The sequence below is a fragment of the Globicephala melas genome, chromosome 20 (assembly GCF_963455315.2).
Source record: "Globicephala melas chromosome 20, mGloMel1.2, whole genome shotgun sequence".
NCBI classification, from domain to species: Eukaryota; Metazoa; Chordata; class Mammalia; order Artiodactyla; family Delphinidae; genus Globicephala; species Globicephala melas.
In genome coordinates this window covers 48,163,217-48,184,645 of record NC_083333.1, presented here as the reverse complement: position 1 = coordinate 48,184,645, position 21,429 = coordinate 48,163,217, and the positions used below count along the sequence as shown (strand labels likewise).

At 40.7% G+C, this 21,429-nt stretch overlaps 1 protein-coding gene across 2 annotated transcripts in view; it reads left to right on the top strand.

The window, feature by feature from the left end:
• The first annotated feature begins 2,881 nt into the window (after positions 1 to 2,881).
• The window catches only part of USP32 (ubiquitin specific peptidase 32), a 198,092-nt gene continuing 179,544 nt past the window's right edge, over positions 2,882 to 21,429 (top strand). Inside the window, exon 1 of one of the 2 annotated variants that reach the window (XM_030881837.2) lies at positions 2,882 to 3,078. In XM_030881837.2, the coding sequence (XP_030737697.1) occupies positions 3,021 to 3,078 (58 nt within the window). In that variant the 5' untranslated portion in view covers positions 2,882 to 3,020. The remainder of the gene's footprint in view (positions 3,079 to 21,429) is intronic. The other variant, XM_030881838.3, reaches the window with a different exon arrangement.

Genomic DNA, 21,429 nt, shown 5'->3' with positions numbered 1-21,429 from the left:
CCTAATTCTGGAAAATCAGTTCTCTTATTGTAGAGTCATACTTCCTACAGTGTTGGCCTCACTTTGTGGCAATCCAATTATACAAAAGTCAGGTGCTGTTCTGCCCCTTCTTTGTTGTAGTGACCTCCCTGTCTGTGACTTAAGTTTCTTTGGTAAGTACTAAAATGACTCTATCCTATTCCTATGTCAATTCTCTGGGAATATAAACTGAGGAACACTGTCATTTGGATCGCCCAACTGGAAGTAGAAATTACATACCAATCTCCCATGCTTTACATCTTCGTATGGATAACTCTTTCACAGACATGTAATCATAGTTAAAGCAATGGTTGCCCAAGTGCGACCTAAAGCTTAAAGTCAGGGGGCTGGTCAACTCTTCAATGGATGAAGTGAAAGATGATGAAACTGAACAAACGAAATGATTAATAGAATTCCTTTCAGCATGACAGGTAGGCTTTAGATTTTCTACATCATCAAACTTAAGTGCTATATCAATTTTAAGTTATAGAGGGATGTTTAACATTTGACTGCCTGATACCGTGTAATACAAACCGAAAGGCAGGTTTTAATCCCAGCTTAACATTTAAAATTCTCATCAGACATAACTATCTGCTTCACTGCCTTCAATAATATGCTTAATTTAACTTAGACAAGGGAGAAATAGTATTTCCTAGTTTTCTACCTCAACCCATAATTTTGAGTTGTGCTTAATCCATGGTAAACTCTGTGATGGGGTGAATTTTTTTATGGCTCTAGGGGAAGCTGGGCCTAAAACCAAGGAGGAAATCTTAAAAGTTCCTGTGTATTAGTACTGCTCTTAAATCTTTCATTATATAGTTTATCTTCTATTCTTTCCTGAGTACTTTGTAATGATTTACTATTTCATGAGATAGATTAATTCCAACCCAATCCCACCTTTCAAGCGGGGCAAGTACTACAAAGAGATAAAACAATTTGCTTCCAATTCTACTGTAAATCAAGAGGGTAGATCATCACCCAGGTCTGTCCTTCGTACAGCAAGGTCGCCTCTAGGTACTGATTATTTAGGACAGTAATAATGCCAAGGCATTTTGCAATTAAACTCTTGAGGGTCCTTTCTCCACAGCTGAGCCCTTTCTTAAGATTCACTTCCCATTAATTACTATAATCTAACTGCAGGCTGAAGATGACTGAGTTGTTTTGTCTGGAGACTTATGTCTATGCCGAACTAATCACCCGGAAATTAAAGGCTTTGAAGTACATTCCCAACCCCCTTATTCATGGCCTTTTAGTAGTGAAACTAATCTGAGGCCTTAAAATTAACTACCTCACTGTGAACTGGAAAGGGCAGCACTGTGACTAATGCCACGCCACTGATCTAGTCTGCCAGGAAAGATGAGTAGAGAAAAGAGTTATTACCTTCTCTCTCTAGCAGGACATATAGTTGGCTTTAGGACATATGTTGGCTTTAGGAACTAAAAATCCTTTTGCTGCCCCTCAATTACCTAAGTAGCACCCTGAGTCTAATCTAATCCAAATGCTTATTTTTCAAATAAATGGTTGTGTTTCCTTATCCAGAAGTTTGATGCTGTGGCTTTCAGGGTGAAGACTAATGAAAGCAAACTGAATTAAAAAAAGCAAGGAACTGAATGTATTCCATTGTACGCATATACTGTATTTATTTATTCATCTGTCGATGGACGAACTGCTTCTACCTTTTGCTTACTGTGAATCATATTCTATCAACACAGATGTATAAATATCTGTTCCTGTCCCTGTTTTCAATTCTTTTGGGTATAATTTCACAAGTGGAATTGCTGGGTCATATGGTAAACCTGGGAAATTCTGATATTGTGCTGCAACACGGACAAAACTTGAGGACATTATGCTAAGTGAAATAAGCCATTCACAAAAAGGGAAGTACTGTATAATTCTGCCCTTGAGATATTTAAAAATGGTTGGCATGGCCAATTCTCTTATACCTTACCACAATTAAAAAAATAATAATTAAAAAAAGCGTAAGAAACGCTGTTATCAGTCTTGTAACTCCCACATTTCTGGCAGGGAGCAACTCTTGCAGATCAGCAAGCTAAGCCTTTGCATTAACAGCTTCCAAAGTCTGTGTACACGAAGCAGGCTCAGAGCAGGAGGTGCGCCCAGGGCAGGCTGGCTGGGCGTATGTGAAAGGAAATCTAGCGTCAACTGGGATGGGGGATGGGGTAACGCGAAAAGGAAGATCTCAACTTTGTCACAACATTCGCTTTCCTTAAGGATCGCCCCACTAGGATAAAGAATTCTCTGGTGACATGAAATCCTTGAGAGTCTCCTTTCCTTTCACAGCTCCCTCCCAATCAAAAATGCCCTTAACGTTAGGAATGCACCGTCTGCCCGCTCCTTTCTCTCATGAACCGCACCACTAGGACCTCGGCACCCTAAGATTTCATTTCTCTTTTAAGATGCGTCTGGGCCCAGGCAAGGGCTCCGACCCCGCCCAGCGAGCGCCAGAACGTGTGGGCGGGAGGACTGCCTCGACCGCCCCGGAAGTCCCTGCCCCCCAGGCGGGCGGAGGCTCCTGGGCCTCGCGGCTTCGGATTGGCCGGAAGGTGGCGATGATGCGTTACGCGCGAGGTCTGGCTCCGCCCCTACGCCCCTGCGCGCGGCGGGGCGGGGTGGGTGGTCCCTGGCGGCCATTACCCGGAACAATCCCCGGCCATTGGGTCAGGTGACCCTCGGCGGGGCAGGCGGGAGGCGGGGGAGGGAAGAGGGCGTGAGGAGGGAAGGAAAGGGAGGGGAGGAGAGAGGAGAAGGGCGGAGTAAGAGGGAGGGGAAGGGGGCGGGGTGGGAGCGGGTCACGTGATTCGGCATGGAGGCGGTGGCGGCGGCCGGGAGGAGCCGCCGGGGCAGAAGCCGCACTTGTTAGTGTGGGGGGAGGAGGAGGCCGGGGGACGCTAACACCGTCTGCCCGGGACGCCGAGGAGAAGGCGGGAGGGGGGTGGGGGCGAGATCGGGCTCCGACCCCCAGCCGAGGGGATGAGGGGAGCATGGGCGCCAAGGAGTCACGGATCGGATTCCTCAGCTACGAGGAGGCGCTGAGGAGAGGTGAGGGGGGAGGGGTCTGGGCGAGCTGCCGGGGAGGCCGGCGACGGGCTGCCCTGAGGGTGGGTGACTGGGGAAGGGGAGGGGAGCTTGAGGGCGTGGGGCCTGAGGCGGAAGGGAAAGGAGGCCACGATGGGGATAGCGTGGGGGAGAAGGGTCGGGTGGGAGCAGTGTTTGGGGATTGGGATCGTGTGGACGGGGGCGAAGCTTTCCCAGAGAGAGGGGTGTCAGGCGCTAGCAGGGCACTGCCCTTGCTCTGTGGTGGCGTTGTTATCCTGGATGTGTCCAGGGAAGTCCCTCCTCCCACCTTTTCTTGGGTGGCACCAGCCCTTCCAGCCCCCCTCATCCTTTACTGCCATTTTCTCCTATCACTCCTTCATAAACCCTCCAGCAACATCCTAACCTCCTACCTAACAACCCCGGCTGGAAAGGGAGAGGGGAGGCGCCTGCAAAGCCCTCCTTTTGCGAAGTAGAAGCCCCTTCAAGCCCCTTCCAATTGTAGTGTCTCTCCCTTTTCCAAGGGCTTTTGGCAGTCTCTTGGGGGCTGTCACCATCCCCTGCCTGCCACCCCCTCACCCTTTGAGCAGCTGACTTTGATAAGAACGACCTGAAATTGAGTTGTGTTTGAGGTGAGATGAGACTGGACAGCTGGTGTTGCCAGAAGACCTTGTCTTCGGTTTCATCGCCTCAAACATTGGTCAGAGCCTTTCATTGCACTTGATCCCCAGTTCTCATCCCCTCCTTCCCCATAAAATGGCATTCGGAAATCCAGCATTCTGATATTGTGTTATAGCTCCCTTTAGAGACCGGCCTTGCTGTCAGTCCTAGCCTGCTGCTTATTGGCTCTGTAGCACTGTATGTTGTCAACCACCTCCAACCCCCTATCACTTACTCTGATACCGCTGTCCGTGATCACTAAGGCACACGCTAACTCGAAGTGTCAATTGCACGGTTTATGGCCAGAATGTGACTTAATTTTTCATGACTGGGATTTCTGTGTGTGTGTGTGTGTGCGCGCGCGCGCGTGCGCGCGCGCTTGTATTTATTTCTTTTCGACATTTAATGGATTTTCTTGGTAAGAAGTGAAAAACATTAAGCAGCTTAGGTGCTAGGCATTATTGGTAACAGGTTTCTAAGTCAAGAAACCAGCCGTGCTCCAGGTGATGGTTTTAGTAGCTAAAGATATAAAATAAAAAATCTAGATTACAAGACAGGCATTCAAAATGAGAATTTAATAGTGAACTCTTGTTCATGTGTAGGAAGGAAAGGGGTAAGTTCAGTGGGCCATCACCTGAAAATAGATACAGAATTTTGATATATTCTTGTGGACTGACCAGAATAACAAAAATATGCTTTTTAGGTCTTTTTTTTTTTTTTTCCATGTGGAACAGAATGCTGATTGTTCTTAGGGACAATCTCACTTGAACTTTTTTCCTTTCTTCAATATGAGAAATATTCCAAATTCTTGATGTGTTTCCAGCTCTAGAAGGCTAGTCATTTCTGGGATGCTGTTGAACCTGACAGGTCTGGCCTCAATTAGACAATGGCTTACATGGCATGAAAGAGGACATCAGTCAAACTGATTTCAGCTTCAAGGTTTAGAAGTGTTTAGTTTCTTAAGTTTGAGGGTGTTTTAGCTGGCATTAAGGAATTCTGAAATTAAACTTTTATCCAACTCTAGCCTGCCTACTTTCATATAAAACTAATATTCTACCTTTGTAAATATAAACGAAATTAATAGTTGGTGTATTTTAAAGTGATTTGACCGAAGGTATTTGTTCAATTTGTTAGGAAGTGTCTGCTTGTTGAATTTTAAAGCATATATTTGAAGAGGTAGCAAAATATTTGTTAAAACCTTATTTAACTGTTGTTTGAATGAATTTGTTTTATCATTTTTGCTGCAGAGGAAAACTAAGGCAAGAAAGAGAAGCAAATTGATAACATAGCATTTCTAAATGTAAACCAGCAGCTTTTTCTTTTATAAAGTGGGTAGTTCTTTTGAATATGATACTGTTTACGCTAGTAAATGTCAGATTTTGATATAGAATTTTTTTTAGTAAGGTTATAGAAGGAATTAATAAAGCTTTTGATAGAGCTAGAAAATAGTTTGAGAACTTTTTTGGGGCATGTGAATAATGTAAATAGGTACTGGACCTTCCATCCTTAGTCTTAGCTGCTTGCTTATATTGTATAAGGTGAATGGGAAGGAGCAAAGGATTGGACAAATACACATTGTGTGTTATATGAATCATTGTACAAGTAAAAAGCAAGCTTGATAAACTACTGAAATACCTACTTGCTTGGAATACCTACTTAAAAGTACTGAAGTATACCTACTTAAATACCTGCTTAAGAAATACCTACTTAAAAGTACTTAAAAGTACTTAAAAATACTGAAATACCTACTTAAAAGTACTGAGCACTAAATAATGCCTAACCACAATTAGACAGTATTAAAAAAATATCAAGTACTTATTGCCACCTACAAATATGGAGTTACAAGCAGTTTATCTTGCAAAATGGGGCCTTGGAAATGGAGTGTTATGTGACAGGTAACTCCTACTGAAAGGGCAGGCTAGTGACTTCTCATTTACATTTCAGAAGCTCTAGAAATTAGAAAGATTGGTTTTGCATACTATTTTAGCTACACTGTATATCAGTTTAATAAAAATAATTTCCTTAAAATATACCTTAACTTTTTTTTTTTTCTTTAAGGGAGATGTATTAGTGGTAGCTTTTACTTTTGGCTTGTATCTATCTTTGTTAAATAGAACACAAGCTTTCCTTTGAAGGCTTGACTCTGGTTCAATTGCATGTATTTTCTAAAGTACAGTATTACTGTACTTTATGGATAGTGAGAATTTTAGCATCTAAGTTCTTCATCTCTTTACTTCATTTCCTTATTGCATCTTAAGTTTGTGGCTGTGTATTTCTAAAAATGTATTCTAAGTGCTTGGAACATAGCAATAAAAAAACATTGAATGAAAGGAATTGCAGTTTAGAGCATTTCAGAACTCTCAAGAAACCTTAAAAAATCTTCTCCAGTTCTTTAATTCTTTCTTCCTGCTCCTCTCTTCCTTCCTTGCATCATTCTGGAAACAGAATTATAAGGCTTTTTTTTTTAAATTAAGAATTAGCTGAATTAAAATTGTCCTTAGCTTTTAAATTGTAGTAATAAAATACAGTAGGTAAATTTCTTCTAATCCCTTTCTTTAAGTAGAATTTGGCACTTGTATTAGACTAAGCAGCTGGCTGATGTCAAAAAGTTATGTTGTGGATTCACTTTTTCAAGTGTCTGTTTGCTCATACATTCAGCAAATTTTTACTGAGCTGTCTATGACTTAGACACTGAAGAAACAGAGATGACTAAGACCCCTCTCCTATAGCCTGGGTCGATGATCTCCACTGAAGTGTACAGTATATATTGTAAGGTGTGTGTAGGACTGTCCATGGCAAGTGGGAATAAAATATTAGAACTTCTATGTTAAGATTCTTTTTTTGTGTTTTTTTGATTAATGGGCATAATATTTTCAAAATGTAGTATATATGTATTTAATTTATAAATGATTAACATGCAGTATATTAAGTGCTCCAGTGCTATAGAAGGGAGTACTGTAGGAATGCGGAGTGTGTGTGGGAGTATTTGGTGATCTGGAAGTGCCCTATCACCATACTTATTTCATAGTATGTGCTCAATTAATTGTTTATTAAAGAATTTAATTTCCTAGTCACTTAAAGGTTGTTGTGTTTGCTAGTGGAATAATTAGGCATGTAATAGTTGAGGATTTCAGAACTTTTCATTTTGCTTATCCACCAACCCTAACATGCTCTAAAACATTGACTCCCCAACCAAGATTTTATTCTCCATGTTTTGTAGTATTAATATTAAAATTTCATTAGTATTATACTACCTATGATGTGATGTTAGCTGGTTTAGTATAAAATATCATTGTATAAATGGAAATTGAATTTCACAGTTGGTACCTTCTGGGATGCACTATTCTCTTTTATTAAAGCACTGATTTGCCTTCATCTAAATTTGCTAAATTTACGAGTGAACACTCTAGCATTAGTGTGGAATGGTAGGTTTGGGTCAAGCCTTTTTCAAGTATGCCTCGCCAGCTGTTATTATATGTAAAGGAGGAAAACAGGGCAATTTTAAATTAGTCTGCTTATATGTAGTCACCTAAGTAGTTACAAAGGTTCTATTCTTCATAATCTCCAGTTTGACACTCCATATGAAGTGTCAGTGACAAAGAGGAGATAAATACACCAATGAACCCTGGATATGGGGGGGAATGAGCAGAATGAGGTGACATCACTTGATGGTTAATGGCCTCCCCATTTACCAAACTGGACAGCTGTTGTTTGTTGTTCATTGTTTGTCTTTGTGCTTGGTTAGTGAGACTTCACAGTGACAGCATTCAGGGTTGCCTTCCAGAAAGATGTGTAAGTCACTTAGACTTGGGAATGTGGTGACCAACCAATAGCCAGGTGTTTTCTCAGGAGACAGGGAAGAATTTTGGCACTTGATTTTATGATAGGTCCCAGGAAAAGTTAGGGAAATGATTATTATTGTTGCTGTAGCTATAGAAAATCTGTTTTTGGAGCACTAGAGATTAATGCTGAGAGTTTAGAAGCTCCAATGTTAAACAGCTGCAGAGGTGAAGAGGTTTTTATTTATAAATTAAAAGTTGGTGGTTTGATAGTAGTACTGAGAAGGCTAAGATGGGACTGACAGTTGTTTTTTTTTTAAATATCTTTAAACTTTTAAAAAATTATTAAAAAATTTTTATTTTTTATTGGAGTATAGTTGATTTACAATGTGTTAGTTTCGGGTGTACAGCAAAGTGATTCAGTTATACATATATCTGTTCTTTTTCAGATTCTTTTCCCATTAAGGTTATTACAGAATATTGAGTAGAGTTCCCTGTGCTATACAATAGGTCCTTGTTGATGACAGTTCTTTCCATACTGTTTCCAGAAAGCATTGCTTCTCTTTTCAGGGCTTGTTTATGCTTCTGCTTTTACCTTTTGGGCTTCATGATATTTATGTTTAAATTGAGCCACCCACTCAGCCTCTTTCCTTTCTTCTAATAATAAAGAGCTCTTGGAGGTCAGAGGTGGATAGTTAATTACTGACCCAAAAGCCTGATAAAACTAGCTTTATGGTATTTACTGTTATAGTCAGAGACCTGTCTGTTAGAAGACCCATCTGTTCAAAGATAAAGGCTTTCCCTTGTCACCCCTTTTCATTAGGGATTTAATATTAACATAAGGCTCTTTTTACTTTAGAGGAATCCCAAGTTCATCACTATCTTGTGAACAAGGTTCAGGAAAATTGATGGTTGTTGGAGTCCTTGATACTGGACTGCATTAAGAGCAAATCTATGCTAAAATGAGGTTTTACTATACTATCTTTGCTAAAATGAAGTTCTCCTCTTTCATTTCTGTAAAGTTAGAATGTCTTAGCATCTTACCCCTTGCAGAAAAAACTTTCAAGGTTTGCTGTGGTGTCTTGCCTTTTCCTAATGACTTGTAAAAGAGTTTATAGAGATTGCATCGTGAAAAGACCCTTCTATCAAGGTAGGCCTCTCCTAGTCTTTCCCGTGACAGTAAATGGCACCACTATTCCAACACAGTGGGTAAAGCCAAAAATCTATAGACATCCTTAGTTCCTCTCTTTCACTATCTGACCTAACCTCTTATCCCCAGTTTGAGTCTGTTGCCTAGTCATGTAGTTTGGTATCCAGTCCAGTCTGTTGACTTCTCATCTTCACTGCTACTACTCTAGTCCCAGCTGCCATCATCTCTTGCTAAGATACCATGCAGTGGTTTCCCAGTTTCACATAGCGGCCAGTGTAATCTTAAAATTCAAATCAGATCCTGTCATTCCTTTCTTCTCGGGCTGTTTTCCTCTCAGTCGGGAAAGGCTGTTTACAAATTTTCACATATCTGGCTCATTCTTCGTACCTGAAGTCCTAACTCTGGTTGCCTCAGCTTGGCCTTTTCTTATCATCTTATATGAAGTGGTCTTCTGTCAGTATTGCACTATTCTGTATAGTTCATAATTTGTGATTATCATGTTTATCATCAGTCATGATGCTGAATCCCCAGTGCCAAGATAGGTTCAGTGCCTGGTGTATTTTGTGCTCAGCAAATATTGCATGACTGGGTGAATATACAAATGATGGAGAGAAGATTTGGAGAACTGCATAATGTTTGTGAGGTTGGGGGGTAAAGAGTGGAGTATTGACAGGGATTGAGTATACTGAGCAATCCATCTCAGAATTTCTTTTCCTTTCATCAGCTTTAAAAATCTTTGAAAAAAATTGCTAAAGGTTTTGAATCATAGTTAAGAACCTGGGAGCCTTAAAAGTAATATGTAATTTTGTCTGTTTAGTTCAGATATTTAAGTTCATACCTAATAATGTAAAGTCCTGAGTAGTCATTGAGAAACTAGTATGGAGGTAAGTATTATGTTTATGAACTCTTAAGAATGTCTTTCAGTAATATATAATATTTAATAATTTTGCTCATGAAGTGATTTTTTTTGAAGCGATTTATTTTTTTTATTTTTTAAAAAATTAAAAAATTTATTTTATTTATTTTTGGCTGCATTGGGTCTTTGTTGCTGCACGTGGGCTTTCTCTAGTTGCGACGAGCGGGGGCTCTTCTTCGTTGCTGTGCGTGGGCTTCTCATTGTCGTGGCTTCTCTTGTTGAGGAGCACGGGCTCTAGACACGCGGGCTTCAGTGGTTATGGCACGCAGGCTCAGTAGTTGTGTCTCGCAGGCTCTAGGTTGAGGGCTCAGCAGTTGTGGTTCAGGGGCTTAGTTGCTCAGGGGCTTAGTTGCTCCGCGACATGTGCGATCTTCCCAGGCCAGGGATCGAAACTGTGTCGCCTGCATTGGCAGGTGGATTCTCAACCACTGCGCCACCAGGGAAGTCCCTACTCCATATGTTAATATACATCAGGTGTTCACTCAGTTCACCATATTAGAAAAAACTTTTCCTGGAACTTTCTGGCCTGCTCCAATCTGTACCTTTTGCCTTTGTGCTTAAAGCATGGCTGCCATCCTGGGATCTTCCTCACCATTATTCTGGGGATTTCCTTCGCTGTCCTGTGTTGGATCCTGTTGTCTGTATTCTTTGTTTCCTCTTTCTTGATTTACTCTTCCATTTTGGTGGGACACCACTGCGCAGCTTGCGGGATCTTGGTTCCCTGACCAGGGATCGAACCCGCCCTCCGGGCAGTGGACAGGGATCGAACCTGTGCCCCCTGCAGTGGAAGCACAGAGTCTTAACCACTGGACCATCAGGGAAGTCCCCAGTCTGGTGCTTTTTTAAAAATAATTCTTATATCTCTACTTTTTAATTTCCGAGAGGCCTTCTATGTTTTTACCAACTAATTATTTTGAAGTTCCTTTTTAATAATCCTTATACTTAATCTTCAGTCATGTGGATCTTAATTTAAGGCTCAGGGCAGATTCACTGCAGTGTTCACTTAGAGACTGGGGTAGGAGGAAGACATTGCCCCAGAATACAGTTTTCAGGATCATATACCACTAGGGTATAAAACTCCATGAGGGTGGGGGCGTGTCTTACTCACTGCTGTATTCCTAGCACTTGCACAGTGCCTGTCACACATTAGCTAATCAATACATATTTGTTGAATGAGTGAATTACATATCAAAGCAATCTTTTCTAAAAACCAGATTGAATTTTTAGAGGAAAATTGGTTCGGATATGTGTGTGTGCTCATGTGTGTATGCCCAGAGGCTTAAAACTCATGTTTTCTTATCTATAGTATATATGTATTTAAATGCATCTTTTGCTTTTAAAAAGTTAGTTGTATTAGGCATGTTATTATGTCATTTTTGGCTCTGCTTTAAAGTTGGTTTTGGAATCTGTTGGTGAGTAGCTGTGGTAGGAAGCTGTGGTGGGTTTGGAACAGTTGTTTGATTAATAAATTTGGTTTAGAGATTCTTTAGTTTATGTAAGCATCTATAAATGAAATCCTTCACTGTATAGAATTTTATAGATCAGAAGTTATTCATTTTGTCAGAGATGCTGACTTGAGAATACTTCTTTACAGCTGATTATGGAGGGACAAATTGCTTATTCTTTGTAGGCTTAGAGGTGTAGTAAGGAGCAATTACCTAATGGTGGAAACATTTTATATTGTCACATCGCTGGTACCATGGAGATTCAAATTGAAGTTGACAGATGATTGCCAAGCAAATATATTTATTTTTTAAAATTTTTATTTATAGCTGTGTTGGGTCTTCGTTGCTGCGTGTGGGCCCTCTCTAGTTGTGGCGAGTGGGGGCTAGTGTGCGGGCTTCTCATTGCGCTGGCCTCTCCCGTTGCGGAGCACGGGCTCTAGGTGCATGGACCTCAGTAGTTGTGGCTCTTAGGCTTCAGAGTGCAGGCTCAGTAGTTGTGGCGCACGGGCTTAGTTGCGCCGCGGCATGTGGGATCTTCCAGGACCAGTGCTCGAACCCGTGTCCCCTGCATTGGCAGGCAGATTTCTAACCACTGCACCACCCAGGGAAGTCCCAAGCAAATATATTTAAATAATAAAGGAAAATAGGACATCAACTGAATGAACACTTGGCAATGAATAACATCTCATAGAAAAATGTTCCATTTTGAGTGGAGCATGTTTCTTATATTATTTAAGTAGAGTCCAAAACTAAATGCAACTTCGGGCCCAAGCCAGAAACCTAGTCATCAGTTGAGACTCTTTCTTTCCTCTGTTCACATTTAATCAGTCACAGTGTCCTTTTGGTGCTACCTTCTTATTATCTTCTGTTTCTTCTCCACCTTTAAAGTTATTGCTTTAGAAAAGGGCTTCATCTGTCCCCTGGACTATTAGTCTCGTACCCCTCCAATCCATTATACATCTGGAATAGTCTTTCTGAAATGTACATCTGGTCATTTTACTCAAGTGCCTTTCAGTGGAAGGTACACATGGTTTGAAGTCAGTCTTTTTAGCATGGCAAGCCCTGGTAGCTTCTGTGATTTGGTCCTTGTCTGAATACTCTGTGCCTTTGAAAATGCTGCTTCCTAGATCTGGGAATGCCTCCCTTCATTACTTACATACAACAAAATCTCACTGTACAGCTTGATGAAATTTTAGGTATGTACCCAAGTAACCACCATGCAAAACCAAGATAAAGAACATTCCCACTGCCCCAGTAGGTTCCCTCCTAACCTCTCCCAGTTGATACTGCCCTTCAGAGGTAACCATTGTTTTGACTTCTATCACTGTAGATTAGTTTTGCTTATTTTTGAGTCTCGTATGAATAGAATCATGCAATATTTACTTTTTTGTGCACAGTGAACTCATTAAAAAAAATTGAGTGTGAACTCATTTTTAAGACCAAATTTTAAGCCTTTTCTCTATGAAGTAAATTCTTGAGAAGATTACTAGTATCTTGAATTAGCGTCAATGTATTATTTTCATTTCTAGAAGCTGACATAGAGGCTGGCATGAAGTACATGCTCATCAATGAATTTACATGCATCTTTCTCCCTGAACTATCTGCCTTACTAGATCCTCATCCATCAAAACTAAACGCAGGCATCAAGTCCTTTTAGAAGCCTTCCCTGATATTGCTCCTACTTTCTCTCCTGCTGTAATATACTTTTATTATAGTAGTTATTCTGCTGCATTATAGCTGCTGGTTTAATTGGCTGTCTCCTCTACTTTATGTTGAGTTCTGAAATCCTTCAGAATGAGAGCTCTGGGGTCTAGAAGGTGCCTGGTAGGGCTTATTAAAATGTTGACTGAATGAATGGGACAACTTAGTGCCTTTTGAATAAAGGAGAAAGCTCACAGAATAAAGCTAGTAGTAATAATCTGGTAAATTGTATTTTTACAGGATAAATTATGGTTGTTTCATGACATTTATGCAACTATTTAAATGTTCCAGGAATATAAACATTTAAAATTGGGTTAAAAACTGGCCTAAACTAAAATTACATGAATCCACAAAGCACTCTGTAGAAGATACGAAGGAAAACAGAAACATGACCTTATATGCAAGGAGTAGTAGATTTCTTTTAAAAATATTTATTTATTTAATTTATTCGGTTGCGCCAGGTCTTAGTTGTGGCAGGTGGCTCATTCGTTGCGGCTTGCGGGCTCCTTGGTTGCGGTTCGCTGGTTCCTTAGTGGGGGCTCGTGGGCTCCTTAGTTGTGGCATGCGAACTTTTTTTTTTTAATTTTTAGTTTTCTAAAAAATCTTTATTGGAGTATAATTGCTTTACAATGGTGTGTTAGTTTCTGCTTCATAACAAAGTGAATCAGCTATATATATATATACATATATCCCCATATCTCCTCCCTCTTGCATCTCCCTCCCACCCTCCCTATCCCACCCCTCTAGGTGGTCACAAAGCACCGAGCTGATCTCCCTGTGCTATGCGGCTGGTTCCCAAGAGCTATCTATTTTACATTTGGTAGTGTATATACGTCCATGCCACTCTCTCACTTCATCCCAGCTTACCCTTGCCCCTCCCTGTGTCCTCAAGTCCATTCTCTACATCTGTGTCTTTATTCCTGTCCCGATCCTAGGTTCATCAGAACCTTTTTGTTTGTTTGTTTTTTAGGTTTCATATATATGTGTTGGCATATGGTATTTGTTTTTCTCTTTCTGACTTACTTCACTCTGTATGACAGACTCTAGGTCCATCCACCTCACTACAAATAACTCAATTTCATTTCTTTATGGTTGAGTAATATTCCATTGTATATATATGTGCCACATCTTCTTTATCCATTCATCTGTCGATGGACACTTAGGTTGCTTCCCTGTCCTGGCTGTTGTAAATAGAGCTGCAATGAACATTGTGGTCCATGTCTCTTTCTGAATTATGGTTTTCTCAGGGTATATGCCCAGTAGTGGGATTGCTGGGTCGTATGGTAGTTCTATTTTTAGTTTTTTAAGGAACCTCCATACTGTTTTCCATAGTGGCTATATCAATTTACATTCCCACCAACAGTGCAAGAGGGTTCTCTTTTCTCCACACCCTCTCCAGCATTTATTGTTTGTAGATTTTTTGATGATGGCCATTCTGACCGGTGTGAGATGATATCTCATTGTAGTTTTGATTTGCATTTCTCTAATAATTAATGATGTTGAGCATTCTTTCATGTGTTTGTTGGCAATTTGTATATCTTCTTTGGAGAAATGTCTATTTAGGTCTTCTGCCCATTTTTGGAATGGGTTGTTTCTTTTTTTGATATTGAGCTGCATGAATTGCTTGTATGTTTTGGAGATTAATCCTTTGTCACTTGCTTAATTTGCAAATATTTTCTCCCATTCTGAGGGTTGTCTTTCGTCTTGTTTATGGTTTCCTTGTTTATTTTTGTTTTTATTTCCATTTCTCTAGGAGGTGGGTCAAAAAGGATCTTGCTGTGATTTATGTCATAGAGTGTTCTACCTATGTTTTCCTCTAAAAGCTTTATAGTGTCTGGCCTAACATTTAGGTCTTTAATCCATTTTGAGTTTATTTTTGTGTACGGTGTTAGGGAGTGTTCTAATTTCATTCTTTTACATGTAGTGTCCAGTTTTCCCAGCACTACTTATTGAAGAGGCTGTCTTTTCTCCATTGTATATTCTTGCCTCCTTTATCAAAAATAAGGTGACCATATGTGTGTGGGTTTATCTCAGGGCTTTCTATCCTGTTCCATTGATCTATATTTCTGATTTTGTTCCAGTACCATACTGTCTTGATTACTGTAGCTTTGTAGTATAGTCAGGAGTCTGGGAGCCTGATTCCTCCAGCTCCGTTTTTCTTTCTCAAGATTGCTTTGGCTCTTCGGAATCTTTTGTGTTTCCATACAAATTGTGAAATTTTTTGTTGTAGTTCTGTAATAAATGCCATTGGTAGTTTGATAGGGATTGCATTGAATCTGTAGATTACTTTGGGTAGTAGAGTCATTTTCACAATGTTGATTCTTCCAATCCAAGAACATGGTATATCTCTCCATCTGTTTGTATTATCTTTAATTTCTTTCATCAGTGTCTTATAGTTTTCTGCATACAGGTCTTTTGTCTCCTTAGGTGGGTTTATTCCTAGGTATTTTATTCTTTTTGTTGCAATGGTAAATGGGAGTGTTTTCTTAATTTCTCTTTCAGATTTTTCATCATTATAGCAATGCAAGAGATTTCTGTGCATTAATTTTGTATCCTGCTACTTTACCAAATTCGTTGATTAGCTGTAGTAGTTTTCTGGTAGCATCTTTAGGATTCTCTATGTATATTATCATGTCATCTGCAAACAGTGACAGCTTTACTTCTTCTTTTCTGATGTGGATTCCTTTCATTTCTTTTTCTTTTCTGATTGCTGTGGCTAAAATTTCCAACTATGTTGAATAATAGTGGTGAGAGTGGACAACCTTGTCTTGTTCCTGATCTTAGTGGAAATGTTTTCAGTTTTTCACCATTGAGGATGATGTTGGCTGTGGGTTTGTCATATATGGCCTTTATTATGCTGAGGTAGGTTCCCTCTATGCCTACTTTCTGGAGGGTTTTTATCATAAATGGGTGTTGAATTTTGTCGAAAGCTTTTTCTGCATCTATTGATATGATCGTATGGTTTTTCTCCTTCAGTTTGTTAATATGATGTATCACATTGATTGATTTGCGTATATTGAAGAATCCTTGCATTCCTGGGATAAACCCCGCTTGATCATGGTGTATGATCCTTTTAATGTGCTGTTGGGTTCTGTTTGCTAATATTTTGTTGAGGATTTTTGCATTTATGTTCATCAGTGATATTGGCCTTTAGTTTTCTTTCTTTGTGACATCTTTGTCTGGTTTTGATATCAGGGTGACGGTGGCCTTGTAGAATGAGTTTGGGAGTGTTCCTCCCTCTGCTATATTTTGGAAGAGTTTGAGAAGGATAGGTGTTGGCTCTTCTCTACATATTTGATAGAAATCACCTGTGAAGCCGTCTGGTCCTGGACTTCTGTTTGTTAAAAGATTTAAAATCACAGTTTCTATTTCATTACTTGTGATTGGTCTGTTCATATTTTCTGTTTCTTCCTGGTTCAGTCTTGGCAGGTTGTGCATTTCTAAGAATTTGTCCATTTCTTCCAGGTTGTCCATTTTATTGGCATAGAGTTGCTTGTAGTAATCTCTCATGATCCTTTGTATTTCTGCATTGTCAGTTGTTACTTCTCCTTTTCCATTTCTAATTCTATTGATTTGAGTCTTCTCCCTTTTTTTCTTGTTGTGTCTGGCTAATGGTTTATCAATTTTTGTTTATCTTCTCAAAGATTCAGCTTTTAGTTTTTTTGATCTTTGCTATTGTTTCCTCATTCCTTTTTCATTTATTTCTGATCTGATCTTTATGATTTCTTTCCTTCTGCTAACTTTGGGGTTTTTTTGTTCTTCTTTTTTTGTTCTTCTTTCTCTAATTGCATTAGGTGTAAGGTTAGGTTTTTTATTTGAGTTGTTTCTTGTTTCTTGAGGTAGGATTGTATTGCTATAAACTTCCCTCTTAGAACTGCTTTTGCTGCATCCCATATGTTTTGGGTCGTCGTGTTTCATTGTCATTTGTTTCTAGGTGTATTTTGATTTCCTGTTTGATTTCTTCAGTGGTGTTTTGGTTATTTAGTAGTGTATTGTTTAGCCTCCATGTGTTGGTATTTTTTTACAGATTTTTTTCCTGTAATTGATATCTAGTCTCATAGCGTTGTGGTCACAAAAGATACTTGATATGATTTCAATTTTCTTAAATTTACCAAGGCTTGATTTGTGACCCAAGATATGATCTGTCCTGGAGAATGTTCCATAAGCACTTGAGAAGAAAGTGTGTTCTGGGTTTTTTTGGATGGAATGTCCTATAAATATCAATTAAGTCCATCTTGTTTAATGTATCATTTAAAGCTTGTGTTTCCTTATTTATTTTAATTTTGGATGATCTGTCCATTGGTGAAAGTGATGTGTTAAAGTCCCCTACTGTGATTGTGTTACTGTCGATTTCCCCTTTTATGGCTGTTAGCACTTGCCTTATGTATTGAGGTGCTCCTATGTTGGGTGCGTAAATATTTACAATTGTTATATCTTCTTCTTGGATTGATCCCTTGATCATTATGTAGCGTCCTTCTTTGTCTCTTTTAACAGTCTTTATTTTAAAGTCTATTTTGTCTGATATGAGAAGTGCTGCTCCAGCTTTCCTTTGATTTCCATTTGCATGGAATATCTCTTTCCATCCCCTCACTTTCAGTTTGTATGTGTCCCTAGGTTGAAATGGGTCTCTTGTAGGCAGCATATATATGGGTCTTGTTTTTGTATCCATTCAGCCAGTCTGTGTCTTTTGGTTGGAGCGTTTAATCCATTTATATTTAAGGTAATTGTCGACATGTATGTTCCTATTACCATTTTCTTAATTGTTTAGGGTTTGTTATTGCAGATCTTTTCCTTCTCTTGTGTTTCCTGCCTAGAGAAATTCCTTTAGCATTTGTTGTAAAGCTGCTTTGGTGGTGCTGAATTCTCTTAGCTTTTGCTTGTCTGTAAAGGTTTTAATTTCTCCAATGAATTTGAATGAGATCCTTGCTGGGTAGAGTAATCTTGGTTGTAGTTTTTTCCCTTTCATCACTTTAAATATGTCCTGCCACTCCCTTCTGGCTTGCAGAGTTTCTGCTGAAAGATCAGCTGTTAACCTTATGGGGATATATTAGTATGTTATTTGTTGTTTTTTCCTTGCTGCTTTTAATATTTTTTCTTTGTATTTAATTTTTGATAGTTTGATTAATATTTGTCTTGGCTTGTTTCTCCTTGGATTTATCCTGTATGGGACTTTCTGCACTTCCTGGACTTGATTGACTATTTCCTTTCCCATATTAGGGAAGTTTTCAACTATAATCTCTTCAAATATTTTCTCAGTCCCTTTCTTTTTCTCTTCTTCTTCTGGGACCCATATAATTCGAATGTTGGTGCGTTTAATGTTGTCCCAGAGGTCTCTGAGACTGTGCTCAATTCTTTTCATTCTTTTTTCTTTATTCTGTTCTGCTGTAGTTATATCCCGTATTTTATCTTCCAGGTCACTTATCCATTCTTCTGCCTCAGTTATTCTGCTATTGATTCCTTCTAGAGAATTTTAATTTCATTTATTGTGTTGTTGATCATTGTTTGTTTTTTCTTTAGTTCTTCTAGGTCCTTGTTAAACATTTCTTGTGTTTTCTCCTTTCTATTTCCAAGATTTTGGATCATCTTTACTATCATTATTCTGAATTCTTTTTCAGGTAGACTGCCTATTTCCTCTTCATTTGTTTGGTCTGGTGGGTTTTAACCTTGCTCCTTCATCTGCTGTGTGTTTCTCTGTCTTCTCATTTTGCTTCACTCACTGTGTTTGGGGCCTCCTTTTCGCAGGCTGCAGGTTCATAGTTCCTGTTGTTTTTGGTGTCTGACCCCAGTGGCTAAGGTTGGTTCAGGGGGTTGTGTAGGCTTCCTGGTGGAGAGGACTAGTGCCTGTGTTCTGGTCGGTGAGGCTGGATCTTGTCTTTCTGGTGGGCAGGACTGTGTCCAGTAGTATGTTTTGGGGTGTCTGTGAACTTATTATGATTTTAGGCAGCCTCTCTGCTAATAGGTGGGGTTGTGTTCCTGTCTTGCTAGTTGTTTGGCATCGGGTGTCCAGCACAGTAGCTTGCTGGTCGTTGAGTGGAGCTGGGTCTTAGCATTGAGATGGAGATCTCTAGGAGAGCTTTCGCCATTTGATATTACATGGAGCCAGGAGCTCTCTGCTGGACCAATGTCCTGAACTCGGCTCTCCCACCTCAGAGGCACAGGCCTGACACCCGGCCGGAGCAACAAGACCCTGTCAGCCACACGGCTCAGAAGAAAAGGGAGAAAAAAAGGAAGAAAGAAAGAAAAAATAAATAAAATAAAATAAAGTTATTAAAATAAAAAATAATTTTTAAAAATAAAAAAATTAAAAAGGAAGAAAAAAAAGAAAGAAAGAAGAGAGCAACCAAACCAAAAAACAAATCCACCAGTGGTAACAAGCACTAAAACTATACTAAAAGAAACAAAAACAAAACCAAAAAAAACGGACGGACAAAACCCTAGGACAAATGGTAAAAGCAAAGCTATACAGACAGAATCACAGAAAGAAACATACACACTCACAAAAAGAGAAAAATAAAAAAATATATATCTATATATAAAAACAAAAGGAGGAAGAGAGCAACCAAATCCATAAATCTACCAATGATAATAAACTCTAAATACTAAACTAAGATGAACGTTAAGCCAGGAACAAATTAGATGCAGAAAGCAGACCCCAAGTCTACAGTTGCTCGCAAAGTCCACCGCCTCAATTTTGGGATGATTCGTTGTCTATTCAGGTATTCCACAGATGCAGGGTACATCAAGTTGATTGTGGAGATTTAATCCACTGCTCTCGAGGCTGCTGGGAGAGATTTCCCTTTCTCTTCTTTGTCCGCGGAGTTCCTGGGGTTCAGCTTTGGATTTGGCCCCGCCTCTGCATGTAGGTTGCCTGAGGGCAACTGTTCTTCGCTGAGACAGGATGGGGTTAAAGGAGTCGCTGATTCAGGGGCTCTGGCTCACTCAGGCCATGGGGAGGGAGGGGTACAGACTGCGGGGCGAGCCTGCGGCGGCAGAGGCAGACATGACGTTGCAACAGCCTGAGGTGTGCTGTGTGTTCTCCCAGGGAAGTTGTCCGTGGATCACGGGACCCTGGCAGTGGCAGGCTGCGCGGGCTGCACAGGCTTCCCGGAGGGGAGGTGTGGATAGTGACCTGTGCTTGCACACCGGCTTCTTGGTGGTTGCAGGAGCAGCCTTAGCATTTCATGTCCGTCTCTGGCGTCTGCGCTGATAGCCGCGGTTTGCGCCCGTCTCTGGAGCTCATTTAGGCGTTGCTCTGAATCCCCTCTCTTCACTCTCCCCAAAACAATGATCTCTTGCCCCTTAGGCAGGTCCAGACTTTTTCCTGGACTCCCTCCCGGCTAGCTGTGGCGCACTATCCCCCTTCAGGCTGTGTACACGCAGCCAACTCCAGTCCTCTCCCTGGGATCTGACCTCCGAAGCCAGAGCCTCAGCTCCCAGCCCCCACCCGCCCCGGAGCGTAAGCAGACAAGCCTCTCAGGCTGGTGAGTGCTGGTCCTGGTCGGCCCGGATCCTCTGTGCGGGAATCTCTCCACTTTGCCCTCTGAACCTGTTGTTGAGCTCTCCTCCGTGGCTCCGAAGCTTGCCCCTCCCCTCCCGCCACCCACCATCTCCGCCAGTGAAGGGGCTTCCTAGTGTGTGGAAACTTTTCCTCCTTCACAGCTACCTCCCAGAGGTGCAGGTCCCGTCCCTATTCTTTTGTCTCTGGTTTTTCTTTTTTCCTTTGCCCTACCCAGGTACGTGGGGAATTTCTTGCCTTTTGGGAAGTCTGAGGTCTTCTGCTAGCGTTCAGTAGGTGTTCTGTAGGGGTTGTTCTACATGTAGATGTATTTCTGATGTATTTGTGGGGAGGAAGGTGATCTCCAGGTCTTACTCCTCCGCCATCTTGAAGGTCTCGGCCTCCGAACTCTTAGTTGCGGCATGCCTGTGGGATCTAGTTTCCTGACCAGGGATTGAATCCTGACCCACTGCATTGGGATCTCAGAGTCTTTTTGTTTGTTTGTTTTCTTAATTTATTTTTTTGGCTTCGTTGCTCTGCTAGGGCTTTCTCTAGTTGCGGCAAGTGTGGGCTACCCTTCGTTGCGGTGCGTGGGCTTCTCATTGCAGTGGCTTCTCTTGTTGTGGAGCATGGGCTCTAGGTGTGTGGGCTTCAGTAGTTGCAGCATGTGGACTCAGTAGTTGTGGCACATGGGCCCTAGAGCACGCGGGCATCAGTAGTTGTGGCGCGTGGGCTCAGTAGTTGAGGCTCACGGGCCCTAGGGCACACAAGCTTCAGTAGTTGGGCCGTGTGGGCTCAGTATGTGGCGCACAGGCTCAGTAGTTGTGGTGCATGGACTTAGTTGCTCCGCGGCTTGTGGGATCTTCCCGGACCAGGGCTCGAACCTGTGTCCCCTGCATTGGCAGGCAGATTCTTAACCACTGCACCACCAGGGAAGTCCCAGGACTAGTAGATTTCTAATTTGTGTTATAATTAGTACCTTTGATTAAGTTTGAGTGCCACTTTTTTCAGGTGAGCATTGGTTTGATTGGTTCTGAGACACGTTTCTCATAAACGGTAAATACTTACTGATATGAATAGAAAATAAGGGAAAGTCATGTCAAAAGTCCATGCAATTTTTGGAAACTTTTTTTCATATAATTAACCACACTTTGATATATACTCCTACTTAAAAAAATTTAACTTCTCTACAGTATGCATTATGTGGGCTA